The sequence below is a fragment of the Hippoglossus hippoglossus genome, chromosome 10 (assembly GCF_009819705.1).
Source record: "Hippoglossus hippoglossus isolate fHipHip1 chromosome 10, fHipHip1.pri, whole genome shotgun sequence".
NCBI lineage: Eukaryota > Metazoa > Chordata > Actinopteri > Pleuronectiformes > Pleuronectidae > Hippoglossus > Hippoglossus hippoglossus.
In genome coordinates, this window is record NC_047160.1 from 20029039 (window position 1) to 20043100 (window position 14062).

The following is a 14062-nucleotide window of genomic DNA, read 5'->3' on the forward strand; positions in this document are numbered from 1 at the left end:
GGAGAAAAAAAACTCCCATTAAAAAACACCCAGCGAGGATAAAGGACACGGGAATCTGAACAGTTGGACGCAGCAGCAGCAGCAAAAAAAAGAAGCCAAACAACTTATGTGGGCTTTCTATACAGCAAGCAACTCGCATGACACAGGCCTGTCAATCCGCTATAATATGTGACTCACCGGGCTCCGTTGTGCGGCAGGAACATAATAGAAACCTGGATGAATAACATGTGGAGAGGGGGGGGGGGGGGGGAGATGAGGATTTCAATACAGCAACGATCCGGCGTCAGCGCGGATTATATCTATTCTGAAAACTTCATCCATGAACAGCTGCAGCGGGCGTGCGCCAGTCCAGATCATACAGCCGCGACCCAAGCAACGCGCACAGGAAGAATTGATCCTTATTTATCATCAACACCATCATCATCATCATCATCATCATAATAAAGCACAACACTGCACATCCAATGCTGAGACACACGGAAAAAAATCCCAGCAGCCCTGTGCCACACTGGAGAGAGGCGGCTGCGGTCTCAACAGCTGGTACACGCCCGACGATTACGCACAGAGGAGACGGGGAGAAAACCGCTCGGCTTGTTCCTACAAGTTCTGTGAAAGAGCGCAGGGAAATGTGGCGAAGCGTCATGTGAGCCATGTGTTACCTGCCGCGACACACCGGAGCCTGCAGCGGCACAAGTACACACACACACACACACACACACATGGAAGAAATCACAACATCTTCCCCTGTGAGCGATCAGAGCAGGAGGCAAACTTGGTGTGGACCCTACCTGTGTACTGCAGGAGAAACATGGTCCACGCAAGGCGAGGTTCGATTCCCGTCGGTCCTCTGCTGTGTCAGGACGCAGCGTGTACGAAGCAACACAAATCCTTGAATGGAGACGACGGGGTTGGTCGGTGGGTAAGAAGGTGGGGGCTCGTCCCTCCGTCAGTCCACTCCGCTCGGCAGACTGGACCGCAATGAGAGCAGCCAGTCAAAGCGGGACCCTTTTTTTAGCTACGGCGAGTCCGCCCGCCCTCACGACGCGCAACGCGGTGGAGTTCGCTCCGGACGCACGCAGCGCGCAGGCGAAGTGTTTGGACTCCTGCGCCGCTGCTCCCCGTGTCGGTCTGCCGGTGAGAGCGAAGTGTCACACAGGAGGAGGAGGAGGAGGAGGAGGAGGAGGAGGAGGAGGAGGAGAAGGAGGAGGAGGAGGAGGAGGAGATGTCGTTTGCATGGGAGCAGACACTGCCAGGGTACCGCTATACGGCAAATCACCCGGAGAGAACAAGGAGGAATCACCCAACACGCTGCGCCTCTGCGGAGCTGACTCCAATAAACACACACACAGATTCAGTAAAAGATAGATTTGATCCTGGTCTCTTTTTGGGGGCACAGCCAAGCGATAAGTGCCAAACACAGCGAGGTGGCGGCTCCAAAACTTTTGACAGCTGTGCGTTTAAAGAAGGTGTCGTTCTGCGAGCTGCCAGTTGGAGGAGGAGAAGCATAGAGATCATCTATTCAGTACTAGTGCTTAGCATGCACACTGTAATGAGACATTCCTGTGATCCTGGTGGCTCAAGATACTCTATGATCCGAAATAAATAGAGCAGGAGAGTACTTGTCCAAGATGCTTTCAACGATTTTCGCATTTATTTAAAAATAAATAGTGGGATTCTAGTTGCAGATAGATTCTCTGTAAGAGCTGCTCTGGGCTCAGGTGAATCAGAAGATTAAGAGCTCCTGAGTCCTAATGACATTTTTTGTCAATTGGATAATATTACCTGCAATCAGACAGGTTTTTACTGTGTTTTCATATAATTATATATATTTGGAGATTTTAACTTTAAAGGGATAGTTCACACCAAAATGAAAAGTCATTCATTATCTACTCACCACTGTGCCGATGGAGAGGTGGGTGAAGTGTCATCCAAGTGTCTCGAAACGAGGTAATTTACACCATGCCTTAATGTTCGTCGTGATCGACAACATTGTTTAACCCTTAAACTCCAAAAGTGCTATTGACCCACCCCTCCATCGGCATATTAGTGAGTAGATAATAAGTGAATTTTCATTTTTGGGTTGAACTATCCCTTTAATATAGCAGCCAACAACTTTGTTTCTATGTGGAGATATATAGAGAACTGGCTTCCTGTGCAGTGAAGATGGTCGCACTGCCTCTGTATGTGTTGTAATCGGAGCTTCTCTGTTCTTTGTTTTGGTAGCTGGTCCTGCCGTGCGTGCATGTGAGTGCATGTGAGTCCCTCACTGTGAAACTGATGGACCTCCCCACGTTTGTAAAATCAGATGGCAAGGTGGAGTCCAGTTCGAAGTGACAAGAATTCAGAATCAGGAGAAAATAAAAGACATTGGATCAATTGTTTAATCTTTGTCAAATATTTGTCACAATTTCACGTCATTTTAACATAATACTCTTGCAATTTCCGACACGGCCATAAACAATGGGTTAGGGGTACCTATTTCTGTTTCACATTTGAAGCAGAGGAAAAAGTGAGGGATTAAAAGAATCCCTGCGATTATGGGATGCATGTTTTCTATTTATAATTCCAAACTGGATTGCTTTTGTTCGAGTAGCGATGGAATATCTTTTTGGCTTAACTCCAAATATCCTCCCGTGTTTCATCATCAACAGTCACTGACGATTCCTTTTCCCAGCACCTTTAATCCTCTGTGTATTAGTGGGAGACATGCCATGCATTACATCATAGAACAAACTAGGAGACACCTTTCCCCTGGTTGTTGAAACAATTTTCTCTCAAACGCAGATACAATCTAGAAGAGTGGTTTTGTGAGATAAAGGGTTATTTGTCAAACTCCAAATTTATCTTCCTTTCGCAGATGGTTTTTCTCAGTCAGTTTTTCGATGACAATACACTGTTATTTGATAATGTGTCTCTTTGTTATCCCATTGCCAAAAGCCGAGATCCAACATTGCTAGAAACAATTCAGGATTGTTGATTATTGGGGAAAATGGGAAAGTTAATTTGAACCTCTAATTTGAGATTGGTGATTTATCCCTTCAACCCTAACCCGACTCCTAACTCACACAAATACACATAAGAAAGGTGGATGGATATACACCGACTGTTCTGTCAAGTGCTGTTTCCAAAGTCAAGGATGAAACCTGAACCTCAACTAAAAGTGAGATCATGGACTTAAGAGTATAACTTTCATGAGGGTATGATTTACTGCCTGTTGTTGACTGTTGCTTTGTACTGCAATATTTTAGCTATGAGTTTACCTGAAAATCTTGCCAACTGCGTGTAGGTGGTTTCAAAGGCAAAGGCTGTATTCAAAGATGCATACATTCCTGTTTGTACAAGCTAAAATTGAGGTTGTGTAGTTCAGGTCAAACTGCCTCGGATACGTTTAGAAGATATCCGCCGGGTCAAATAATTTTCTCCTCTGCCCCGGCAATATGTCTGTTTCCCGTGTCATCACAAAATCATTTCACAAGATAAATTGAAGTGTTTACCAAAGGCCAGGAAGTCATTCCCCTCTTGCAAATATTCAAAACTGCTTTCAATTTCCAGTCCACGGAAGTCAGAGGTACACAATTCTACAAACAAGGTGTTGAAGTGATTCGGATTACTGTTACGACACAATAACCTACAACACTGTGTCTTTCATCCATTTTCAGCAAATGTCATCAGTGATTCTCTAAACGGCTTTGACGGATTCAGAGAAGTACACCAGATTTCCTTTTCAGTAAACAACAGCGTTTGCTGGAACATATTTCCCGGAAAATAAATATTGCATTTATTTTCAGCCATTGTTGAAGGATGATCAGGAAATATAAATTCATATTAATCTAGGATTCATCTTGTGTATGGAAAACAGATTTAAAAAGATCAGCTTAACAACTGCCCACTGCAGAGACAATTTAAAAACTGTTTTCTTTCATATGCTGACTCAGCGCTTCAGCTCATCCTCCCTTTGACTTTTTATACAAACAACGCACTTTCAAAATAAAACTTGATAGGCTGCCCCAAAGAGTATTTGAGGTGAAATTCAACAGTGTTTTTCGGGCATCTGATCAAATTGCACGAAATGTCTTGTTCGCCATGTTACAATGATGAAGCTTGGAAAGCCCTCAGAGATATTGACACAATAATATGGGGACCTGTCTTCCTCTAGCATTTGGACCACAGCCTAGCCCTTTGAAAAATATTGGATGGACAAGGCTCTATTCACCGCTTTATGTGTTCGGTAAAGGAGGTTACATCAAAACACACACACACACACACACACACACACACACACACAGGTGGACTTTGTTGAGCATCAGCAGACACACGAACACGGTATTCGTAGGAGGAGAAGGACACGGGAGTTACATATTAATCCTCTCGCATTTTGGGATATGAAAACGCGCAAAGCGACTAACTGATGGTTGTCTTTTTCACCGTCCACATTTTCCCCGGAAAAAGACTTGTCATAAATAAACTGAATGTTTTCCAGGCAGAATTCAATTACCACTGTCAGCCTGTAGTAATGAGTAACAGCCAGTGCATGCTCTCATTCAATTTCAGTGTCACCGGGGAATGATGTTTCTCTGATGTCTTGATTTTTTTTTTTCTCAACAATGATGTTCTTTCTGTGGCCTGCTTAGTGCAGCAAAACATTCAAATCAAACCCTAATTCGACTCTGTGCCTCGGCAGATGGAAGTGGCCTTGCTTGGCTTTTATGGTTTTGTATCCCCTCTTCACTCAAATAAACCGCCCGACTTAAAAGTGAGGTGAAATATGTAATTGTGGCTGAAAGATTTCACCATTAAGATAAAAAAAAAAGCACGACAGAGAGAAGTGAGTCCACAACGTCCACCCGACCTCAGTTTTGTGTATCATCGCAGAAATATATAGAATGGACGACCTAGTTAAATCTAATCTCCTGCTCAACACATTTGTTTCGTTTGCAAGGAAATCTCTCACATGATGAATAATTCAAATTCAGTTACTGCATATTAAATGGAAGCTGGGCCTCATCTACAACTATAATAGTAAAAATTTAACAAGGGCTTCGAGAGGCATAGCCCTCCTCTTAACTAGGATTCTTGTGATTCACTATTTCCCTTTACACTAAACAACATTTATGACTATTCATCCCATGAGATGTTTGCCCCGTTTGTGTGCCTCGATCAAGTTAATTGCCAAATAACGCAGTCCTGTTTTTACCCGGTAAGAGATCAGTGTGCCGTCTCAACGTGACCTTTTGCAATCGAACAACAGGGTTCAGGTAGCTGCTCCACGTGGCCTTCAGAGAGGAACAGAGGATGATATTTAAAAAGGTTCTACTCAGCGGAAAGTCTATCATTTTAAAGTGACTGCAGTGGTATTTAGTGTCGTCTATTTTGAGATCAGTGAATGGTGTGTTTATCTCTCGGGTAAGAGTGAAAAATGTCATTAACTCCACTGCCCTCTGTGGAGGAAGACAACTCACACAGAAATGTGTTTCCAGGATGGGGCATATCTCTGTCTTTTGGCTCATAGCAAGTTATCTTTGACCTCCATCTTGCTTAATCCTTCCCTCTCTAATTACATACCTCTTCTTCTCCTCCCTCCTTACCTCACATCCCTGCCCCTGACTGATGGTGAGCAGATGATCATCTGGACAGGAAAGGTTGAGGTGACTCCCCAGCTTAAGTCACACCTCATTAAGTGAGCCTCACAGGGTCCCAGTTCACATACTGGTGTATTCCTAGGTGGAGGGTTGACAGGGCACTATACAAAGTATCTGAGGCCGACATGTTTTGAGATGCCGAACTATTTTTGCCGTAGTTTTCATGATGACGTGAGAGGAGGGAGTTACTGTAGGCGCCTTACTAAGTGCAGAATCTTCTCTGGAAACCGAATTAGGCTAAATCAAAATGAAAGCCAGGCCTATCTCTTAAGAACTTTCCGTCAGCATGAATATTGATGGAAATGGGTCTTGAACAGAGTGCAAAGCAACTGCTAACCTCCCTGCACTGCTGAAATGTTGTTAACAGCCTTCGCTGCCCCGTCATCATTCACAGCCAGAGAATCACTTGACAAAACACCACTCCTGCAATGCCACCAATATATAGCCACAAGAAGAGGTGTTGACAAATCGTGTTCGTTTGTTCTACAACATTACCGCGCTGTATTAAAATGCTTCAAGTCCTCTGACACAAGCGAAAGCAGTGGATGTGGACAAGTGGGCACTGCGGTGCAGTTTGGCAGCTGTGTTGTGCAGCAAGCTGGTTGTGATTCCTGGCACAAAATGTACCATCAGGCCTGCACAGGCGTCAGACTCACTGCCCCCAAGTCAACAGTAACATAAAGGCAGGTAATGTCTTGCAGCCAAAAGCTCCATCTCCCACCATGAGGTCAAGAACAACAAAAACAACTAAATAATCACACTGAGGGATAAACAGACTTTAAAGAGCTTATGGTTCAACTTTGATTCCTCCTGTGTTTGAAGATGTTTTCTTGCATGTTTGATGAGAACATACCTTTAATAATCTGCCTATCCATCATACTGATCACTTAATAACAGCAAATATAAAACTAGCTAGTAATTCTCCCACTCTACATCAATAATTAAGTTATTTTCTTCATGGGATGGGTCATCTGATTAATTTATACACTTTTTAAATATGGAGTACGATCCTGACCAACTTCACCACTCATTAAAAACAACAAGAAACAAACGGGTACCTGTGTAAATTAACTTATTATCTAGAACGAACATTTTTCAACCAACTGTGACTGCTGGGTAAACAATCAGTGCATTCCTGGAGAAAACAACAAGATAGCTGATGAGAGAATAGTTGTGAATTCAAAAGCAAAAACAAACTTTTTCGATTTGAGTGTTATTGCAATTGAAATGGCTTGAAAAGTTTGCATTTAGATTACATTTAGTTTTCTTTTTGCTTCAAGTCATAACTAATTTCTTTGTTATTTTATTGTTTACTAGAAATGTCTAAACCTTGAACCAGCATCACGAATTTTAGCGAAAAAGTTTGCTGAAGGCATTATTACATCCTTTCCTACTGCAGACAGTGCTGCAGTGGAGGTTGGTGTGAACAGAATTTGATTACTCCATCCCTTTCTGTGTGCACTGTGGAAAGCAAATGATGCATCACATAAAAGGTCTCTTTCCTTTTTTTCTTCATACAAACCAGAAAAGATTTGGTTCCACAGGCCTTAATTCAGTGTTTAATTAATGAAGAAAGAGACAGAAAACTCATCATCTTCATTGTCCCACAAACTGACCCGAAACACCTTTAAACTGCTGAACGCCCGTGAACAGAGAAAGAAGAGATTGGTAGATAATTAAAGACGCTAAAGGAAAATATACTAGATGCAATAGAGGACTACGCAGTGCACATGGGCGAAGAAAGAGGCAGAGGATACAACAGAGAGAGCAGACCAGACGAGCAGGGTGGGAGGGAGAGAGGCCAAGTATCAGACAGAGCATTCATTATCACCTGACTGACCTGCATATTGCGCTGTGTGAGAGTAATGAGAAAGGACACGCTCATCGGCCAGAGCCCAGCAAGAAAACCTCTTCTCATTCCCCCTCTCTTTCAGTCTGTCAGTTTCTTACTCGCTTCATTTTCGAGTCTCAGACAATGTACTGTAGGATCCAATTGTTTTCAAAAAGCACAATGAAAGCTTGCTGAGATATAGCAATGCCATGACTAATACAATGCACACTGAACAGCTTATGTGTTGAAGTGTCTCTGAACATGGTTATGTGACAGCTAACAGTCCATTTATCCCTTTGTCTGTACTGTGCACTCAGTAAAAATGAAAAGGTCGGAGTCAGAGCTAGAACAAGAGTCTCCAGCCATGATATCTGATCTGTAAGGATGACTGTGTATTAAATGGACGACACGACTGATCCCCAAAAGTGAAGCCAAAGCATCTCTTCCACCACCATTCTCCTCCAAGTAAATGGAGGGGAGAAGGACCAGACTAAAAAGTCAAAGTTCACATACATTCATTTTCTAGTTAGACATTGTGATTGAAAGCTGAGACTGACTCCCGATTGGTCGAATGCACGCATCGACAGGACCTCAATAAAGCAGCCCCCCCCCCCCCACATGGATGTGGCCAAGACTCTGGCTCCAAATGCAAAAGATGGCCGTGTTCGTTTACGGGGTATGTTAGATTCATTTCTGGATAGAAGGAGGAAGTGGAGACACATCGTCCATCTTTATTTAGAGTCTATGATACAATCAGTTGCTAATTAGCACAAAACACCAAGCACAGCTGAGGCTCATGGGAACGTCATTGGCTTTACAGGTATTTGGTCATAAACCGAACCATGTAAAGTCAGGGGATCAAATTCAAGACATGAGTGTGATTCATTATCTGGGGACCATGGATGTCCGCACAAAATTTCACAGCAATCCATCAAGTGATTGGAGACATTTCAGTCTGGACCAAAGTAGTGGACTTAATCAGACCATCCTTAGAACCGTGCTGCTAGCATGTCTAAAAGCCGTAATACTGTTAGCGTGTGTCAGAGATGTAACACAACTTATAGAGTCATGTGGTACAGAGAAGCTATGAATGAATGCAAGATCATGTGAGCAATTAAGTTTCTTGATCCACAATTTGCATCCATTAATTAGATCTCTAGTAATTAAAGAACAAACTCATCATTGTTGCCGTTGAAACAAAAGTCTGCTGTGGTATTTACTGGTTTACATGAACTAAACCTCCTCCTGCAGCTTCTATCCTCAGAAAAACACCTTCTGTGAACGCACTGCCCAGACTGAGCCGCAGAATCCATGCCAAAGATCAGCGAAGCTACTTGGCACAAACATTGTTTTAGTTTCATTTCATCTCGTCTTATGCAAACCTCCATCAAACTATGCCAGATACCCCCTGCTGTTCAAGAGTTATGAATATTTCATTTTTTGAGTGAATGAAAAAGTTCTTTGCAGTTGAAACTGTCTCTAGATGTGCAATATGTACAGAGGATTCCCACTGGGTTCAGTGTTCAATGGCAGAATAAGAGTAGGGCATCTATTTTAAAAGGGCAGTGGTGGTGAGCAACGATCCAGCATTATTTATCACAATTTCACACAGACACTAACAAGACCTACTGTACCAGGGTCCTAGTTAACGTATTGTCTTCTCAGGTGTTTGTTTGTACAAATAAAACGAGCCTTCATGTGATTTTGTGACTGTGTACGTGTTAGTGTGGATACAGGCCTGCCTGTTCCCATCAGGACTAGATGGGTTGGCCCAGGTTAGGGCAAAAGCTTTGAAATGATATTCGGTTTCAGTCCCATTGGCTGGGCTTCCTATTTGATTTTCTACACTGAACATGCATGTAATCTGGGAAAACATCGGGTTCAGGTCGGGTCTGTTCTCTATCGGACTCAGAGGAGTTCGGACAGAAAAATGTGTTACAAATGTGTTTGTCTCACTGTTCTCTACGTCTGAGTGTTACATGAATCACACGTGTGAGGTGGGCTCAGAGGTTAAGGCAAAAAAAGAAGACAGGTAGAAAACAAGGACATTTTGAGGGTCACTGACCATGTTTTTTCTGTGTGAAGCAAAATCCTCTTTTTGATGTGACATTCCAATAGAGTAGGGACATCAACATATGCACCAACGTTCATACAGACATTCAGGCCTCCTACCTGTGACTCCGCTCGACCTGTAGTCTGTGAACATTCTAGAGATGCAGCGCCGCTGTGTGTGATCCCTGCCTCACTGTTCTCGTAGTCAATCTGTTTTGGAAATCGAAACCAGGGATAAAAAAGGTCTGATCAGTGGTTTGTTCTAATAATGCGAGAGTAGTCTCTTACACTACAACCCTGCAACATGACTTATTCATTCATTTATTCCGCAGTCGTTCAAGGACGCTGACTGCGAGGAGCAGTTAGGAAGGGGTCAAAATAGAAGAGCTTTGTCTTGAATAGAGAGAGAAGACAAACAGAAGAATGTAATTCATCCGCTTCTCCAAAAAGAACGACCTTCCTGCTTTGTGGAGCAGAAGCTCATCTGAGCCGAGGAGGGCTCTGAGGCACAGGAGGGTCCCATTGACTGCACTATTAACATTCAAACTGGGAGATCAGCATAGAGGAAATATAAAACGCTGCCAGAGGGATGCACAGAGAATTCTGTAATGCATTTCATTCCACCGAGAGGGGCCCTGAGGGTGCCGTGATGACCAGAGTAATTGGCTTTCTCCAGCTATGATAATCTGCATCAGTCATGCCATGCCAACACACTCTCGGGCCACTGAGAAGGTCACAGTGATCCCCGAACCTCGATCTCCTCTGCTGACAATAACGTCCTGCTTTCGTTCACACAGGACATTCTTTTCTGCATTTTGGGGATTTTTCCTGAAGTTCAAGGGATTTTTAGGCTTTTAGTAAACTTTGATACTAAGTCACATTGGGATCAAGATCAATGATGTTCAATAAAATGAGCAACTTCAGCTTTTGATCAGCTTGTCAAATGTAATTTTTTGTTCTTTTTTCTACATATAATTTCAAACTAAATCTTTTCTATACAATTTGTATAGCAATTTGAGCATGAGAACTGAAAAAAACTCAACAATGGATGATTTTACCATTAAGAATTTGAAGTTATAACCCTAAGATGAATATAAGTACAGACATGTCACACAAAGAAATTAAGCCGAAATATCTTGGATATGAACGCTGCCATCTTGTGCAGCAGCTACTGGGGAATGGAGCCTAGATAGCAAGGTCCCGCCGCTACATGCATCATGACGTGTCACCCCATTTATACAGCATCAAATAACTATAAAAACCCCAAATCTGTGTGATTAGAATTACCAAAAAGGGCCATACCTAATGAAAGCCTCTTTGAAAAAATGTATTTGATGTGTAGTTTGACTTGTTAGTGTGGTCTGTGTCCCATCCACTAACATGAAGGAGGCGGGGTTGATACCCTATACTGCAGCCAGTCACCAGGGGATGATTGATGCCCTTTGTCTTCACTTTTTGGGAGCTGTCATGTTGTCCATCTCTATATGCTGCAGTGTATGGGAAAATCCATTATTTGCAGCCCAATACACTAGAAATCACACTAAAAACACACACACACGGTACATGACATATAAAGTACATATTGACCAAGTTTCATGTCACAGCTTTGTTGTGATTCCACTACATCACTTCTGTTATTCATTCCTAACATGTCAGGTACTGATAAGATTCTTATCATTTATCACTGCCTGACATGCTGGTATATTAATGCTGATGCTGCTGTACACGACGAGCACAACAAGATCTTGGCACACATAACGTCTTCACGGCATCTTCGCAAACCACCATTACCCGTACATCTCTGCAAACTGCTCTTTTCAAAACCCACACAATAGATGCACAACACGGCATGCAGAGGAGCCCCGAGGAGCTAGACCCTGACATCAGCTGAGGACATGTACTGAACGTACAAAGAAGTAACCCTGAAAATGTAGTTCTCAGCATGGCTGGAATAAACAACATCTCTATCATCCATTAAATCCTCTGTAAAGTGATGGCCAAGATATTTGACCGACATTTACAGGCACTCGTCCCTTTTAGAAAAAACTGGATGAACTTAATTGTGGTAGTTTTGCAGTTTGTAGAAACAAGTGCTAACAAAAATATGCTCTAGATATTTTAAGTCTGTTGAAAATCCGGTTTAAAGACACAAAACCTTCTGATCTGAAAAAGAGCAACCATGGGATCAGCTCCTACACTGAATCAAACTGCTTGTTACTTTTACCTGGCACAAAAACAGACCAGAACAAATGCAGTGATGCCAGACTCCAAAACCCTTCCCAGTTTTCTACAGGTTGTAACACTTTATCTCTTTTATTTGTCTGTGGTAAAATCACTTCCATTTCTATGGTGTCCTTATCTACACAGCTGACCTCCAGTGACCTCCTAATAGGACCCATTAGTGAGAATATGATCTCTGAAGACAGGATATACCAAGGAGATTTTTATGAGTGAATGCACAATTTTCTCCCTTTTCCAGATGGTTACAATAGAGAAAACAATGTAGACTACAAATAAAACATGCTTGGGGGATTAGAAAAAAAATTCAGCATGATTAAAATCTGGCTTGTGTTCAGACAGCGGCTCTCCGAGCATGGATATGTTCAAAAGAGACCATATAAAGATATATTTTTTCCCAAGATTCCTATTTTAAACACATCTGAATCCATTTTTAACTCATAATGGTAATTTTTTCTATTTCTGTTGACAAATAAAGAGCTCTGACCCACGATAAGCAATTAAATGTTGTCAAGCGCAATCTTTATTTAAACTAGAAGTAACCATATTTGAGGACCAGGGGGTGGAGTCTGACTGAGAGCTTGAGAACACCGACCTACACATGTCACCTGCACCCATTGGATGGCAATAGCTGTCAATCACACGGTATCCATGCCCCAGTTCATACCATTATATGACTTTAAATGGGACCAGAACTGATTGCGACCATAAACTCTGTTTCAAAGATGTTTAGCAACGTAACAAATCAAGTGAGACATCGTCAGTTTCTCATAGACTTCTGTAGAAACCTACTTCTTAATGCAACAAGTGGAGTAGCCCACTGCAGATTATCTGAGAGAAAACTTATTTCAGGCACTTCTGCATTGATATCAGTTAACTGACTTGGAGTCTACGTCCATTTTTATATCCAGTTTATGTTCCAAATCAAGAAAAAACTATTTAATCAACAAAACAAACTAAAATATCAGATGATGGTAAATGCAAAAATAATTAGACTTTGCCGTTTACATGTTTTTGCACATTACTGCACAGTAGCGTACTTGTAAACAGGAGCAGAATGACTGATAGAGTAATGTGTCCTTGCACTGACAGGTCTTTTAGGCCTGGAGGTGGTGTAAGACTGAGAGCCAGTGAGACTGCTGAAAATGCGAAACCATTCACCACAGTAATGGCAAACACCCGGCGAAATCAAGTCCAACAAGAAAATGCACACAGACCCACTCTGTGTACAGAAATATAGGCCGCTTATTCAACATCAGAACAACATTAGTTCAAACTTTGGAAGAATGATGACAGTTATTTTAATTTGAGAAAATAGGACTTATCTTAACGAGGAGGATGCGATGAAAATCCGTTTTCAAAAGTCCTTTGTGGGCACGACAACAAATGGTAATCATCACTCCTAAGGCACCGCTATCATATATGTTATTACCAGCATTTATCATTTCCATTTCTATAGTTGGGTGGGGGTGGGGGGGAGCGTGAGTTGCTAACTTGAGGAAATGTGTAGACTAATGATTATAAATGAGGCAGAGAAGCTGGGAAGGATATTTCACACTAGCCTTTGAAATATGTCTCTGAAATTCTGATTCAAATGCAGCACACTTACAAATATGCAAGATTCAAAGCCGGGGAGACAGATTTTCATGCAGAAATACTGGCTGTGACCATAAATGTTATTAAAATAAAAGAGCAGATTTTATTTGAAGCAGAAATTCAACCTAAATTGTTTCTCAAAATGAGGAAAAAGCTACAACAAAATAAGTTTCTAAAATAGTATAAATTGATTGTTTATTTGGTCTAATTTCTTAGTGGGCCAAAAACTTCCCAGGGGAATTTGAATGCACGATTATTGAATGTTAAAATTTTACTGGTAAAATAAAGTAGCAAATGGAAGGTTTAGTGCTTTAAAATGCTATTTTCTTGTGCATCCCCTCCTGCAGACATTCATCATTCAGACAATAAGCCTTGTGTAAGTATGTATGTAATTTCATATATAGTTTTTACACACATATCTGCCATCTTGACAAATGCGTGAAGCCAGACACCTGTGTCTAGCAGGGCCTAGAGGATCCCCTCAGTGGAGAGGATTATCACAGTCAACCAGCCCCTATAGTGATGAGAACGGAGATACCACATAATATACCAGATAGGTCAATTCATCATTTATCTCCTCAGCAGGGAAACAGCAGCTTGCCAAAGCACAAATCATATCACCCTCCGCAAAAATTCACAGTGTCGGATTAATCATAGCAACTTCACAAGAACTGATCTGTACTTCACAACCAGCGCTAGTGTGCAT

The 14062-nt window shown here is 42.0% G+C and overlaps 1 protein-coding gene across 6 annotated transcripts in view; it reads right to left on the reverse strand.

The window, feature by feature from the left end:
* enox2 (ecto-NOX disulfide-thiol exchanger 2) overlaps window positions 1–14062 on the reverse strand; it is a 166042-nt gene that overhangs the window by 122453 nt on the left and 29527 nt on the right. For 3 of the 6 annotated variants that reach the window (XM_034598334.1, XM_034598331.1, XM_034598332.1), the window contains one exon: window positions 9643–9732. The exons of 2 other annotated variants lie outside the window; for them this stretch is intronic. In XM_034598334.1, coding sequence (XP_034454225.1) covers window positions 9643–9676 — 34 coding nt within the window. In that variant the 5' untranslated portion in view covers window positions 9677–9732. Of the gene's footprint in view, window positions 1–788; window positions 1135–9642; window positions 9733–14062 lie in introns of those variants that run through there. One more of the 6 variants, XM_034598333.1, reaches the window with a different exon arrangement.